We start from the raw sequence: 16,501 nt of genomic DNA, 5'->3' as shown, positions 1-16,501 counted from the left end.
TGTAAATTCAGCCATCCATTTGCAAATTTCTAAATACACTTACACGCTGCAGTTAAGTACATAGAAACATTTATTCTGCAATTACAGTAATACAGCTAGAGGGCTCAACCAATTTTCCACTTCATTCAGATTATGTTGCATGAACCAGTTAATGGCTTTAATTAAAGAAGTTTTTTCTTACATTAATAAGCTGGGTGTGGTCAATTTTCTCTGTCTCTCATAAATCACAGTTTGAGGTTACATACTGTAGTTCTCTCTCCACCGTGAGCGATTGCAAAACCACTGTAAAACAGACAAAGACCCACAGACGGCTGTAAAATGCCATGTTCTAGAGCCTATTATAAACCAAATAATGCATTTGTATATTTACAACTTTGATAATGCATTGGCTAACTATAATGGATGGGTTTTGTTTCCTCCAACTAATTGGTGAGAGCATTATCTCACTCAGCTATGCAGGATACTGGAACCAGCTTGGCGTGTGTTTCTTTAAAATCTCTAGACATTTAAAGAATATAGTCAACAACGTGAAGGCTTTGAGGTGGCTCAACCAGAACTTATTCCTGGATTAAAGTTGAAGAGAGATGTAATAGATTCACCCTTGGCTTACTTCCCACTGTGAAGGCAAGAGCCAAGTGAATGTCGGAGATAAGAAATGTCTTGGTGTTAAACATCAGAGGGAAAAAAAATAAATAAACAAATAAATCCCTTTCAGTGCAATAAGTCAACATGCCACGGCTCCCACTGCCATTGCATGACATTGCTTTCTTATCATCGAGCATCAACAATATAGAAGCTGGAGTCTGACAGCGTTGCTTCTGCTATCAAATGCAATCTGTGTTAAGGGCCCGGTTTATTTTCTGTGTTCAGACACCACGACCTGAAGCCTGGGACGTGGCGTCGCCATGAGCAGGAACTGGCGCTGTTGACCTGTACTTACAGCGACGCCAAAAGCAATTCTCTGAAAACCTAGATAATTTACCTTAGAATCCACCCTCCCCCTCCCCCACTCCCCACTCTCTCTCTCTCTCACACACTCACACACACATACACACACCCATACAGCTGATATGTAATTGCATGTTATGTCAAAGCCAAACATTTTTCAATAGTTCTAACCTCTCTGCGATTGAACACTACACAATTCTCCTCAGAGCGACTAGTGTACAGATGGCCTATTTTTATCACTTTTACCAGTTCATATTCACAGCATTCATTTTGGTTTCATCTTGTAGAAATTACAGAACTTTGGATACATAGTCCCCCATTACGCATATATGTTTGGGACAAATGGCTTCCCAGGTGTCTCTGGACCAGAGTTGTGCTAAAAAAAATTTAAATAAACTAAAACAGAGACATAGGCCAAACCTTAGGATTACCAAAATTAACTGTTTGGAACATCATTAAGAAACACAGCATTGTTGAGCTCAGTAATCACAATGGGCCTAGTTGGCTAAGGAAGACCTCTACACTTGATGCTCAAAGGATTCTCACCATAATGAAGAAACCCCCCCTCCCCAAACACCTACGGATGCATCAATGACTAATGTCCACAGAAGACTTCACGAACCGCACTACAGAGGCTACACTGCAAGATGCAAACCAGGAGTTAGCCGCAAAAACAGGATGGCCAGGGTACAATTTGCAATGAAGTACCTAAAAGAGCCTGTAGAGTTCTGGAGAAAGGTCTTGTGGACAGATGAGACCAATATGCACTTGTATCAGAGTAATATGGCAAGATCTGATGTGGAGGCTAAAATGAACTGCCCAAGATTCAAAGTAACCCCCCCCCCCCCTCACCCACACACCCCACCCCATCCTCACCTGTGAAACATGGCAGGGGTGTATTGGTTTTGGCATGCTACAGATACTGGCCCACATGTCTTCCTTGATTATGTAACTGCTAATAGTAGCAGATATATATGTATGTGTACAGACATCAGGCGTCTCATCTGCTCAAGTTCAACCAAATGCCTCTAAACACGTTGGACGGCACTTTATCCTACAGCAAGACAATGAATCTATGACTGGCAAAATCACTCTCCTGATCTGAAACAAACTGCACTCATGTGTTTCATGTGCTGAACAGAAAACTTAAAACAACAAACTCCCAAAAAACTAGCAGGAGCTGAAGACAGCCGCATTACAGGCCTTGGCAGAGCATCACCAGAGAAGATACTCAGCACCAGGTGATGTCTGTGGATCACAGACTTCAAGCAGTCGTTGCATGCAAAGGCTACGTGACAAAGTACAAAACATGACTACCTTCATTTATATAACATTAATATGTCCCCAACATTATGGTGCCCTGAAATGGGGACACTATGTACAGAAAGTGCTGTCGTTTCTGTATGGTGAAACCAAGTGTATAAAAAAACCCTCAAAAAAAAAATTAACCACAAGTGTAGTGTTTGATTACAAATCTAAATGTGTGGCATACAGAGCCAATCAAGAAAAATATGTCTTTGTCTCAAACATTACAGAGCTCACTGTATTACTTAATGGCATACATTTCATAAATATATACACATTTGTTCCTGTAATGTTATATAATTCCAATAATGTGATCTGAAGGAAAGCACACACACGCACAAATGCACGCGCGCACACACACACACACATAAACACACGCAAGCACATCCACACACAGGACAGGACACTGGCAGCTGTACTGAGTCACCACCAGAAGCAAGATTTTACCCTTCAACAAACACAACACAAAAGTAAACCAGCTCCTTCATAATTGGCATGCAGTACAGTTTCAAAGCTGATGAAAGGTATGGCATTAAAAAAGAATGAAGCAGCGAGATCGAGTGAACAAGAACTAGCATTCGTTGTATACTGTATATCACTGTAGCAGAGACACTGGAGCGCATACTGTGAGAGTGATTCCCTCTATTGTGTTCAGCATCCAATATTGCGGGGCTATGAAACAAAGAGCAACACACAATTCACCAATGTCCCCTGAAAAAGCGTTTGATATGTCATATCAACCTTAATTCTTAATGATACTTAGATCAAAGTATTGGAACGCTGGTAATTTATTCACGCACAAATTTCTGTTGGAACCAATGGACTCATACAGCTGCCACAGATCAGAAGTAGACACGGTAGCCTATAATACCGTGAGGACGTACTGTGATAAAGTACTGCAACACACAACTGAGCATCATTTGTTTCCTGCCACGATGAACAGACACAAAACCAAGCAAACGGTACTAATCGGAGACTTTACATTATATGAGTGCAGCGTGAAGAAAATGCCTGAGGATGTCCACGTGGTATCAATGCCATAGCTTTTTATAAGCAGCGACACATCAATTTGTCTTCCAACCTCGTGTCAACCAATTGACAAAATCATGCAAGCTTATTTTATAACATTTGTCTCATAATTATACATATTTCCTCTTTTTTCCTCTGTTTCATGTTACGCACGGTATATATACGTGCTCCGAATCCAAGTCGCTCAGTACGTTTACTGCAGTTACACTGGCTCCAAAATTGCAAACGAGTTAAATTTTTTTTTTTTTTTTTTTAATTTAATAAAATGAAACATATTGAAAACCAGGCTACTGTAGAACGTCTATGTAGTAATTTGATACCTAATATCGAATAAGAAAAAGGACCCCCTTAATAATTATTTGTTATTTTCTTGGAAAACTTACGCAACCCGTGCAAAAGCACTAAGCTGACGGTCTGATCTCGGAACGCTAATGCAGTCATAGCAATATCTCATATCATATAGTCCTCTCCAACCCCCTGTTAACAGGGCCCCCTACATGCGCAAAACAATCAACAATCAGCTTAGTTTGAACTACACGCTGGAGACACAAAACTTTCCTAAAATCTAATAATTAAAAAGCAACTGTCCAATAACATGTAGCTTATTAATTGACATCTCAGAGCGAGTGACTAACCCTTGCTCAACGTCGAATGGTCAAAAGTAAAGCACAATCAGGAATAAGCGATGTTACCTTAATTGGCTTTGAAGACTGACATTTGACTTGGTGGGAAACGGTGGCCGTTTGGTTCATCTTGGTGCAGACTTCTTAGAGCTCCGATCCAGAGAAAAATGTTTGGCAAATACAGAAACGCACCACCTTGGACAATCACCCGAGTCACCATCAAGTTATTTTCTGTGTGTCGAGTATCCTCCGCTTCAAATCCCGCTCCCTTTCGCGCAGTAGTCTGTGAGCTGAATGCTACACTGAGGATACGCTGGCTACAGTCACTCCCGCCCGTCACCGTATTCCCTTCCTACACAGTGCGCGTGGCGCACAGGATCTAAAAAAAAAAAAACCCACCTACTGAAAGTCTGCTGGACAGCGCACGATTCATCCGCTGTATTGAACAGCAAAAGACATATTGCATAAGTGCACCTCCTTTGTTAACGGTATTTCTGCAGGAGCAGCTGCCGCAGCATTCATGAATTTAAGTACAAAAGCTTTATGGAAAAACCTAAATCCAATATTCAGATCGTTAAATTGATCAAAATGTACCTGCCTCTTTGTCTTCTTCTTTGCAGTGTTTTGTTCCTAATACTAAACTCTTGTTTTATTTTACTTTTGAAGAACATGTGTGTAGTTTGTGAAATCCACGCGAAAATGTTACAGAGATCGAAACATTTCTGAGCAGGTCATTAATCCGTTTAGAGTGTATTATTTGAATAAATGGGGATGCTGCCCGTAGGACACCCATGTCCAAGTAAAAGCTTCATCCGTAGTCAGTCCTTTCAAAAGGCCATTATTATGCCCACTAACTAGAAAGAAATGCTCTTTGTATGTTACAGTATTCAATGGCTTGCCAGTGGCTCTTGTGGGTCTTGCTATATAAAACCACAGGCCATTTTAAACCTGCCTTTCAATCTATGTCTTTATTAAGGTTTCCACCTCTGGTAGAAGTAGAGAGTGCTGGGGGAAATGGATTGCAAAGGCGTGATGTCATAACTCCATAAATGTATTTCTAAAGGAAACCTGCCGTGGTGAACTTATAATGATAGACTTCTTTCCTGAACAAAACGACCAAATTATCACATTCTTTTTTTTCACAGTTCCCCCCCTGAGGACTGTAAAACCTCACAGGAAAGCTGTATCCTGCTGGCATTCCCTGAAATCAGACAGGCTGTCGTTTCCAGGGCCGCCTATTCCTCCTGACCCCAATTTTCCCGCTCTTTATCAACACACATCTGATGTAAGGAGCCATTTTGGTGCACTTATTGAAGAAAGAAACGCTTCTGTTCTAAAAAGGGTTCTTTGGCTTGTCTTCATAGGGGAACCATTTTTATTTCTTTGTGGAACCCTCTATGGTTGATGAGAAAAATGTGTGAAAGCTCCCAGATTGAACTATTTTTTTCCCATCAAAGACCCCTTGCACTAGATTGGGTTCCTTTTGAGTGCACAACTTGCTATATTGATAAATTAATTATTTCTTTAATTTGATGACACCTTGGTTAGCTACAGCCATCACTGCACATAAAAACTACACCATGCAATGTTGTAGTCAAGATACAAGGACATTTATGTAGTCAGTGTTAATTCCCCCCAACCCCTCCAACCTCAAACAAAAAAAATTTGAGATATAAGGTTCCTATGGTGATTACATTACTCAAGTGTCCAAGGCCAAATCCTGTGCACTATGCACTCACCATGTTGATTCTATTTTGGGCTGCCTTTGTAAATTCTAACTCGCTGTGTTTTTTTTAGTTTTTTTTTTTTTAAAGCAGTAATTCATTGAGTTATGAAAGAAAACTACCCCTAGGCTGGCTTGAAAGCACCACGTAGGCTCCACCACTGTTTTGTGAGGGCCACTTCAGCACTGTCCATCCTTTCAGACTTTGAGCTCTAGACTGCAATGGCCAGAATTATAACCCCCCCCCTCCCCCATCCCATCAAAATGTATTATAATGACGTAAGACTTGAATATGGAGTTGGCTGACGTGTAGTTATTCTGTAAGCAGCATTCTGTATGAACTCATTTATCAGTTTCAGCATATGCGCGGTGGAGCTTGGCTTGCTGGTCCTGGATCAGCTAACAGAAGGTACACTGAGGTGCCATGACTCTCGCAGGGATGCAGAATTCTCATTCATGAGCTACTTCATCGTGCTGGCCCACATTTCAAGGATCTCCTCCCACCAATTAAAATCTATGTTTTAAGAAATCACACCATTCATTTGAGATTGTTTGTGTTCCACTTCACGGTTCGTACCTATTGTTGCCATCTGTGTCTGCGTTACGAAAAATCTATGAAATCAAGGACCTCGGAGGAAGATGGAAATTTCTGCTATTTACTTTCTCACTGCTGCTAATGTGTAATTGCCTGAACTCTCCTCTTACTAATCGACATTTACTATACATGACCCTACCAGGTAGCCTTGAGAGCCTTGCCTGTACAATACCACACAGCGATTTTTAAATGATTCTAAAAATTGACACAAATGTACCCGTATCTCCGGAATACGTCCATCTTTCTGCCCCTCTGTGTCTTTTTTAATATTAATATATTCTGTTCTGAACAAAACATCCTATTTTGCATCCGGTATCCTGGGAGATGGTTTTCTGTTCGCTCAGAGGACCATTACTGTTGAGAGGCCAGTATGAGCAGATGGGCTCTGTGTACCAATTTGAAAGCCATTGGTAGGGTGTAGGTGCCATTTGAACACACAACCTTACGGGCCTAACACTTGGCACAAGACCACTTCCCTTGTGTCACAGAATCGCCTTATTTCCTGTTGCGTGAAAATACCGGTAATCTTTCACTGGTATCCTAGCATGCCATTCTATGCATATTGGGTTTTTCATGAGCCAGGTGTATGTGTCCCCATCTACATTACAGATAGGCAGAAAGTTACTTTAGTCTCACAGCACATATCTGTTTGTTTTTGACCCGTTTATTTTATCATGCTCCAGAGGCGTCACTAGGGCGGTGTGGGGGGTGCGGAGGGGGATGACACCGAAATGACTGCCAACAATTTTTTTGTGCATTGTTTTGTGTAGCGACGATTTTAATTTCTCCGAAGCAGTTTACTGCCGGTTGATTTAATTAGCGGTATTAATGTGACGAGAAGCGCTTTGTCCTTTGAATGCGTAACATACAATTCCTTGAGCCCACACCCCCTCCTCGTCGATGAGGGTGACAACCGTACCGGGTGTCACCAACCCTAGTGACGCCACTGTCATGCTCACAGTAGAGAAATATTGGGATGCAATACTTTCCAGATGAGAAATATTTCAGTTCAGCACCCCCAGACTGTATTCGATTATTGGAATATAAGGGTAATGGCTGGGAAACCTTTCCTTATGAATGTCATACGTTCCATTAAACCTGGAATAGTCAGCTCGGAGCTATAACGGCTAGACCATTTTATCCTTAACAGCCCTGGATCTTCACACCTGTTCAGAATCCAGCAGCTTCATCCACCAAATCAGCCCTTGACAACCACTGCAGATATTTAATTTATAGCGGCCATTAATTGCATAATTATATAATGCGAGCAAATGCACTGCTGATCTGAACACATATGCTCTCGAGGATATCCAGTCATTTGTTTGGCACAATGGCTGTTGTGTTAATTTTCCAGTGATGAGGATACTGGGTATCCTTGGAAAACAAGTGACCACATTTGTATGATAATTGATTGCACACACAGAGAAGGCTACACTTCGTTTCATCTGGAGGGTTTCAAGTCGAGAGCAGTGCGGTAGGACGTTCAGTATTCTCTCGTCTATTGGTGCTGATGAGCAGAATATATATAATTTTTAATTTAATATGTGTTCATTTGTCAACACTGTCATCAATGTTGTTTGAGGAGAACTTTTCTGTTTATATGGCTATTAATAAAGTTTAGTCTTTTGAGTAAAATAAATCCCTCATTCATGGTAGTTCATACAACACATTAAATGGTATTCCTACCATGGAAGCATATAACTTTCTTCACACTTTCTTCACTAAAATGATAAACATTTAGATGTAAATATTTGCACAGTATAGTAGCCCCAGAATGTGTTGTGGGGAGCCCAAAGACACAACACAAGATTTAGCAATTTATCTCAGAATTAAAGAACGAGCCGGAAGTCCCCTCACATCTCACTTCATAAATCCAACCAGTGAGAAAACATCTTTAGATAGTTTGCAACATGCCTGATTAAAGTAGGAAAAGACAGGAAGTAGCAAACAGACATGCCGTTTTCAAAATGGCAGCTCTCTCCACTGATTTGTAATGGGGCGATGAAATTGCTCCGTTCCTAATGTCAAACGAGGGACGTTAAATGCAGAGTGTTCGCAGAAAGGAGGTCAAAAGAGGGTGATAAATGTGAATGACTTTTTCCAGGAAGAGAAAAATACAATCTCCGTGGCGAAGCAGCACTAGGGCTTGAACTCCTTCCTGTATGGAGAAAGGAGCCAATCAGGTTCAGGTAATCAGGTTCAGGGTTCACCTTGATACCCGCTCCCAACCAAGTTGTGGAACATGAAAAACACAAAAAAAAAGAGAAACAGCTTGCTGACATTATAAATAAAATTGTTTCTAAGGACATCAAAAATGCTTTTATTAAGCAGTGATCTATGATTCGTGGGGAAGGTTCAGGCACCCGATAATTGTTTCCTGGAAAAGCAATTAAGCTGTATTTGTCATTTGGTTTGCGGCTGCTTTATTAATGAAAAAATTGTTTGGAATAAACCTCAGTGCTTTTACGTCATATCGCGGTACTCAGAAATGTTCCAAGAATTTGTTAATGAATTTCAAAACTTCTTGTTAAATTGATAAGGAACATTGCGGAGCATACATCCCCACCAGACCTGGGTCAACTACGTATTTGTTTTGGATTCAAATACTTTTCTGTGCTCTATTGATCTTGCCTGGTGTAACTGAGCCTGCCAATATGACCAGAAGGCAGGGTTTGCACTTTTTGAGAGAATTTCATTGGTTCCAATACACCAGACAAGATCTAGATTTAGGTCACTGCATTCACACACACACACACACACACACACGTGCGCACACACACACTCAAAAGCACATGTGCACAGACACTCACAAGCACACACTCACACACAATTTATAGCACATCTATTTATATTGAAGATTTGAGGACGTGGAGATGGACATCTCACCAAATACTTCAGCGCTGGCACAGCTCAAGGGGTTGTTGTCTGACAAGGGTTTAGAGGCGAGGGCCATATTATTTCTATAAACAGACGAAAGGCTCAATTCGCTTGTCTGAGAACTGAGAAATCAGAATACATGAATCATACAAATATGATTGAGCGAGTGAAAAAATGATTCTCAAACACTCAGCTCAGCATGGGCACAGCACTCAAAACAATAAATAACCAGCGCACCAAAACATTTAGATAACCCTGAGGAGAAAGCAGGCAACATACAGTTTTACAACTCTGGTGCTCTTCGATAGCTTATTCCAGCCAGTGCACAAATAACCTTGAGGCTGTTACAGTTTTATGTCTGCACAGTTGACTTGACAAACCTCCCTTTGGACTGAGTCCAGGATTTGACAATGCAAAGTTTTTCTGCACTGCTCAGTTATTGCAACGGCACTGGTGGCGTTGTGGGACACGGACAAGACAATCTTTCCAAATATCACGCAGAAATCAAAATGATACTAATCTGATCCAGACACCTCTGTCAATACAGAAACAAATTTACCTCAAGAAACCTCATGCAATGACAGAGGATGCAGATAAGACATTATGGATTTTAATTCAATCACAAAGTTTAAATCTGACATTTTAATTTAATTTAGGTAATTCTGTTTTTTTTATTTTTTTTATTTTATTAATTATTTATTTGTTTTTGTAATTTCCTCTTCCGACCGTAAAACCATTTCATTATGTTTGATAGCCTTATATTTCTCATTTTTGGGCAGTGTGAAGGCTACTTCACACAGATTTTAAAAAGAAACTTAAAAAAAAAAGAAAAGAAACTACGATACAGCACAGCACCTTGAAAACATGCTACTGCCACACGGCTCCAATAACGGTCTTTAATGAAAAAGTGAGTGGGAAACATGTCAATCACCGTTAAGTGGCAAATTAGCTGGATGACTGGGAAGATGTAATGCGATAATTGTCGAACATATGCGATTAAAGAAGGTCTACTGATCTCCTGCTGAGGGATGATGGAAATGAAGGTGAGAACTCATCTTTCGAAAAAAAAAAAAAAAAAAAAGCTGCCAAACCTAGTAATAAGCAGCACGGTATATGCATTTCTCTGCCACATATGCACATATTTTACACCACACTTGTCAGTTGGCTTTCAGTTCGCCACTCATAAACGGTGCCAAGAGTGAGAAGAGCGTTGTTTGTGAAAGAACTATTTAAAGTGGCACCTAGACAAGCAGCATCATGAAGACAAAGTACAGTAATAATGCTGTAATAATCATAAATGTAGTTTAGAACGGGAGGCACATTGATGCCGAAGTGACTGGATTATACTGCACCATCATATTTTTCATTTCAAGTCAATTAGGAGCTCTGGTTTAGTGGCTGTGCGCAATGTAGAAATATTTCACAAAACTTAGGAGAGTTGGAGGGGAAAGAATCCCGTCGTTATTGCCACTGTTGTGCAAGTAATGGGCCATTTCATTGTATTTCTTTGAGAAGGGTGCAGATTCAGATGAACCCGTGGAAAATGTAGCCCGCATTAGGAGACCAAAAGCGCTTTTCATTCACAGCATTGCGCCCCCGACCTTCAAGGCGCGATGGATCGGCTTCGGTGTTTTGTTGACGAATAATCTCGACATTAATCACTTTTGGCACGCCGATGGGCTCCAGTTCAGCGCCGACCTCCAGAGAGAGATCGCTCCCTTACTGATCTCCTGAGGCTGTGACAGCTGTTATCGCTTCCACTGTCACCTCCTCTTCCCGGGAACTGTTTAATGTGCCCCATCGCGGTGGAAACCACGCTGTTCCCAGGAATGATGTGTCAGGGGCAAGACGAGAACGCAGCACACAAAAGTTTCCAGACATAGCACTGCATTTGGCTGGTGTGTACCATCCCATCACGTTACATTTATTGAATGTCGTTGGCTTTTGTTAAAATGTTCACTTTTCTTAAATAAAAAATATAACAAAATATTATTGCAGTACTGAAATGTGACATTTTTATGACCAATAAGACAGATATTGTTAGAAATCTTGGGATTGTTTTTTTTTTTTTGCAACTCACTGAATATTAATTTGTCATCTGATATTGTATGTTCAGCAACCTTTTTTTGCCATAATATTTTTAAAGCACTAAGTGTCCTAATAAGAACTGCTTAGAATGCCTTTTGATTTTTTTTTTAAATACACCCACAGTTTGCATTAAATAGTATTGTTCGATGTTGAGTCATGCACCAGATGGCCATGCAATCTGTTTCTCTATAAACGACCAACCACATTTGTGGTCTTGGACTAGAATTTAGAAGTTGTGATAAAAAAAACTCCTTTAAATTTAAAATGTTAGACATATTTTGTCATTTTATATGAAAACCTAAATCACTGTTCAAAAGAATGCATAAAAGAACATAAAAACTGCTATCAAAACAACTCTGCTATCAAAAAATGCTAGTAAAACAATGCTATCAAAAAACTTTTATTAGACCTTTACTCCATTCAGTTTAATGGAGATGACTGCTGTGCATTTCATAGCAAATCTGGAGGCACAGTAAGGCCATGTTCTTCTCCAACTGATTCCATATTTCAAAACTCAACGGCGTATCTTCTCATAATTCAAAACTGGAGGTGCTCAGTTTGCCACCTTGGTACTGATTTCCTGCAGAAATGTTTGGTCTCTGCTTACAAATATCAAAAGCCTGAAAAGCATGGATATATTTGAATCGCGTGTCATTATTATCTGTAATACAAGATCTATCCATTTTTTACTTTCAGAAAATTGGATTTTTTGATGTTGTAGATAGAGTATTTAAAATTCATTGTGTTTTTATTCAACCCTAGAGGCATGAAAATATGCCCTCCTGAATAATTTGAAGGGCAAATAAATTACATTTTTCTAGAAGCCTGTGACAAGATGGCATGGCATTTAAAACATACTTTATCAAAATAAAAAGGACATTCCAGTCACCTGTCAGTGATATGCATGTTTTCTCTCTGTAATCCTGCCATCTGTTTGGATGCACACCTTCATACATCAATTAGACACCATTTTCTGGAATCAAAATCTTCATGGCTCTTCAGAACATAATCGCCTCATAGATTGATGTCAATGTTGACGCTGTAGTCAGAGCTACTGTTGAGGAAGTACTCAAATGCTCTAAATGAGCTCTATAAAGAGCTGACTGTGATTAAGTGCAAGACAAAAGCAGTTATGATTATACTTTAGCAGGCGGCTGAACCCAGAAGTGATCACAATAAAACTACAGGAGGAACGCACAGAGAAGCACAGTGAACCAACACCTTATTTTTTTTTTCCCATTTACCAACTCAGCGTATGATTCAATCACATATGGTTCTGAACCAGCTTCATTGGTTGTGTACTTGCCTTACAGCAAGACGGTTCTGGGTTTCGAATCCGGCCTTGGGGCCTTTCTGTGTGGAGTGTCCGCGTGGGTTTCCTCTGGGTACTCCGGTTTCCTCCCACAGTCCAAAGACATGCAGGTAGGCTGACTGGAGACTCTAAATTGCCCATAGGTATGTGTGTGACAGTGAATGGTGAGTGAAAGGTGTGTGCGCCCTGCGATAGATTGGCGGCCTGTCCGGGGTGTATTCCTGCCTGTTGCCCAATGCACGCTGGGATAGGCTCCAGCACCCCTCGAGACACTGCCCAGGAAAAGTGGGTATAGATAATGGATGGATGGATGAGATTATTTCATAGATGTAAAACAATGCACATGCTTGACACTGACATCTGTAACTTAGGGGCAGAATCCCTGGACTTAATGGCACAATTTACTTAAAAACTTGAAAAAAATATCACCAATGTATTAGTCAATTATTTTAATAAAATTAATAATCCATGACTAAGTATTTATAAGTAAGTCATATTCTCGTCCATTTAGAAAATATGCAAATGAGATTATCCATATGTGTGAATCATGAAATAAACTAAAAACCTTTCGAAAAAGGCTAGCTTACCCAATTAGAATTAATTGTACAGGACCTTGTTCCTTATCTGCCATGAACATGTACGATTGTTATTTTGAAAAATTGACGTCATTTTGCAGGCTTATGAAACAGGCTCTATTTATTTATTAATGTATTTGTTTGCTTTGTTCAGCACAGTACTGTAATATAAAACCGTAAGAAAGTTGTAATCATTTAACAGATAAACCTCAGCCTATATTGGGATTGATGCATAATTGTGTTTCTGTTGACTTGATCACAGAGGATCCTTTTTCCTTGTATCTTAATAAATCGCTCGGCTCCCTTAAACTAAATATTGTGCCTTGCCCAGTGACACCATACTGTGGCATTCTCCTTCCCATACAAAATTGAGTTGTGGGCTTAGCCGAGCGTAACATCACAGGCTTATGAATACCTGAATAGGTATTGTTTCAAAAAGAACGTGATTAGGTTTTCTGAACGTGACGTACATATCTATATTTGATGTTTTGAGGTGTTACTGTATGTATCTGGGTACACTGGATTCTGATTAAACAGAGAGAGGTTTTCCACAAAGCAATTTCTGGCTCAGCATGAAACATTTGTGGTGAACAGAAGCTCGGGGTGCTGTTACTCATCGACCTTGGACAACGCGTTCGATTCAAAATCAGAAAATGATTTCGCATCAATGACTAAAGTGATTGTTGAGGTTTGGAGGACACATCTTGTATAACAATACTCAGAAATTGCAATCGGCCAACAGCAATAGATTCAGGACTGGGCACACGCACTCTGGGGTTCACAAAATGTGTTTGCAGTCGGACACAAAGGCCACTGATGATCATGAATATGTAAAAGAAGAACTTTCTTTTTCTTTTGATTTCATTCAGTCACACACAGTTCTCAAACATAATGCATATAGTATACAGACACATACAGCAACAAGAGTATTCTGGGAAATGCAAAAGAATATTTGGTTCTAGACTCTAATATCGTTGGTAGCTCATTTGCATACTTGCAAAATCTGTGAGGTAGGATGAGAGTGAGCAGCTAATAGGTTAGAAATGCTTGACTGTATCAATTATTAGACCTTACGACAAAATAGTACCAAATACCAGGTGAATACATTTTCTATTAAGTAAACAGCCACATGATAATTCAGCATAAAGTGCTTAACAATTTTAGGCCAATTTCAGATTTTTTTTATTTATTTCAGTCTGGTTTTTGTGCTCATCATAGCCCAGAGAAAGCTCTAGTTAAAGTTGGAAATGACCTCAGAATGAACATGGATAGTCAAAAAACTCTCAATTTTAGTACTTCTAGACTTAAGCCTTGGTTTTGATACTTTCAACCGTGATATACTTCTAAACAGCCTTAAATTGGTGTAGGACCTGACTGGCAGGGGTTATGTTGTCTCCATTGGTGACCACTCCTCAGCCAACACTAGTATAACATTACATTACATTACATTACATCTGGGGTCCCTCAAGGCTCCATGCTGGGCCCTGCATTGTTTAGACTCTACATGTCGCCAGTGGGTAATATTATCATGAACACTGGAGTGATTTGCATAGCTTTACAGATGATACACGACTGTGCATCTCTATATCTCCCACTGATATCAGATCCATTTATAAACTGGTTTGATCATAAGAATCTGTGGATGTCAGAGAATTCCCTGCAACTGAACACAGACAAGACTGAGGTTTTAATTATTAAGGCACTGATAGAGAAACGCTGCGTTAACTTAATATTCCTGGCACAAAACATCAAGCCCCGAGCTGGTAACCTTGGTGTGCCATTAGATCCAGATTAGAATTTTGATGCCCACATCAGAAATATAATCAGAATTGGCTTTTTATCATATTATGAATATTGCAGAAGGACAGCAGACACTGAGGGACTAACGCATGCTTTCATAACTAGCAGGCTTGATTACTGCAATGCCGTCCTTTCTGGTCTACGTACGAAAACTCCAGCTAAACTGGAGGGCATGAGGCAGCACGCATACTGCCCAAGACCAGAAAGAGGATGCCTTTTAGTTGTAGAATAGATATTAAGATTCTTTAATTGGTTTTCAAATCACTCAATGGACTAGCGCCCAAATACATTTCAGACATGCTTTCAAGATAATTTGCTCCCTTTAGATATCCTCCGGTCCTCTGGCAGTAGCCTTTTAGTTGTTCCCATGGGCTAAGACAAAGACCAATGGGGAGGCTGCTTTTAGTGTCTATGGTCCTCCCCTCTGCAACGGACTGCCAAGGGACCTGCAGGCTTCAGAATCTATTGCCCTTTTTAAAACAAAATCTTAAGACATACCGTTTCAGTTTAGCTTTTACAAAATGTATTTTGCTTTTATTATTTCACTTATTTTACTTCACTGGCATCACTTTTCATTTATTTATTTGTTTTTACTTCACTTTTATATCTTTTTATTTATCTAATCTCCAATTTATTACCTTTACTTCATTTTACTTCTTTTTATTACTACTATTGTTTTTATAGCAAGTATTCTTTGTTATTATTATTGTTTTTATGATTTTTTATTGTCTTTTTATTATTTAAAGTGTTGCAATAGCTCTGTTATGGATATTTTTATCTTTACTATGTGAAGCACTTTGTATTGCAATCCTGCACGAAAGGCACTATATAAACAAATTGAGATTTGATTTGATCATTATCATCGTCATCTCACATCATCAAATTTGGCATGACTCAAAATGCCAAAGCAATTTTATTATGACGACCTTGTTCTGCACTGAATAAACTAATATGAAAAAATTTGGTCTTTTTCATTTGCATTGATAAATAACTGAGCAAGCATTTAAATTGAAATTACTTAATTACTTAATGTCTGCTTTAATTAAAATAGCCCTGCACAAAGCACATGCACAACCAGGCAAATGGGAAATACTACGCTTAACAACACGTTTGTACATATTCAATTTTGAATGATGTTTAGCTGTAATTTTGTTTTGTCCTTTGCCCTGGAAAATCAGTTTCCTGAGGACTATGTAAACATGAATGAAAAGGGTAAAATATGTAAAATGGTCCTCTTCTTTTTCACTGAAAGCATATTTAACCCAAGCTCTACATTTTTCTCATAATAGAGTTTGTCATTGCTTTATATTGAATTTTTTCCATTAACACCCATTTCATTAGTTATATGACATGTGCAAAGCAGCCAGAGCATCAATGACTTTGTTATAATGTCTGGGGTTTATGCTTTTATAGGGAGTACACATGTGAGCAGACTGAATAACTTGATGGCAATAATGGCAATAGCTATTTATTTATAAAGAGTTCAGCAACATATTTCTAATGGGAAATTGTGATAAACATTTCATTAAAGACTAAGATGTTATACCGCAAAATATTGTCAACATTGTGTCTTTTAATACATTAGACGTTACATTACATTTATTTGGCAGACGCTTTTATCCAAAG

General features: G+C 39.3%; 1 protein-coding gene across 1 annotated transcript in view; it reads right to left on the bottom strand.

The window, feature by feature from the left end:
- Positions 1–4,331, bottom strand: part of LOC135251768 (inactive dipeptidyl peptidase 10-like) — a 114,053-nt gene extending 109,722 nt beyond the window's left edge. The window contains exon 1 of the mRNA XM_064329522.1: positions 3,975–4,331. Coding sequence (XP_064185592.1) covers positions 3,975–4,034 — 60 coding nt within the window. The 5' untranslated portion in view covers positions 4,035–4,331. The remainder of the gene's footprint in view (positions 1–3,974) is intronic.
- Positions 4,332–16,501: the final 12,170 nt, after the last annotated feature.

This window comes from Anguilla rostrata, chromosome 3 (genome assembly GCF_018555375.3).
Source record: "Anguilla rostrata isolate EN2019 chromosome 3, ASM1855537v3, whole genome shotgun sequence".
NCBI lineage: Eukaryota > Metazoa > Chordata > Actinopteri > Anguilliformes > Anguillidae > Anguilla > Anguilla rostrata.
The sequence above is the reverse complement of the archived record's forward strand: the minus strand, read 5'-3'. Positions and strand labels throughout refer to the sequence as shown.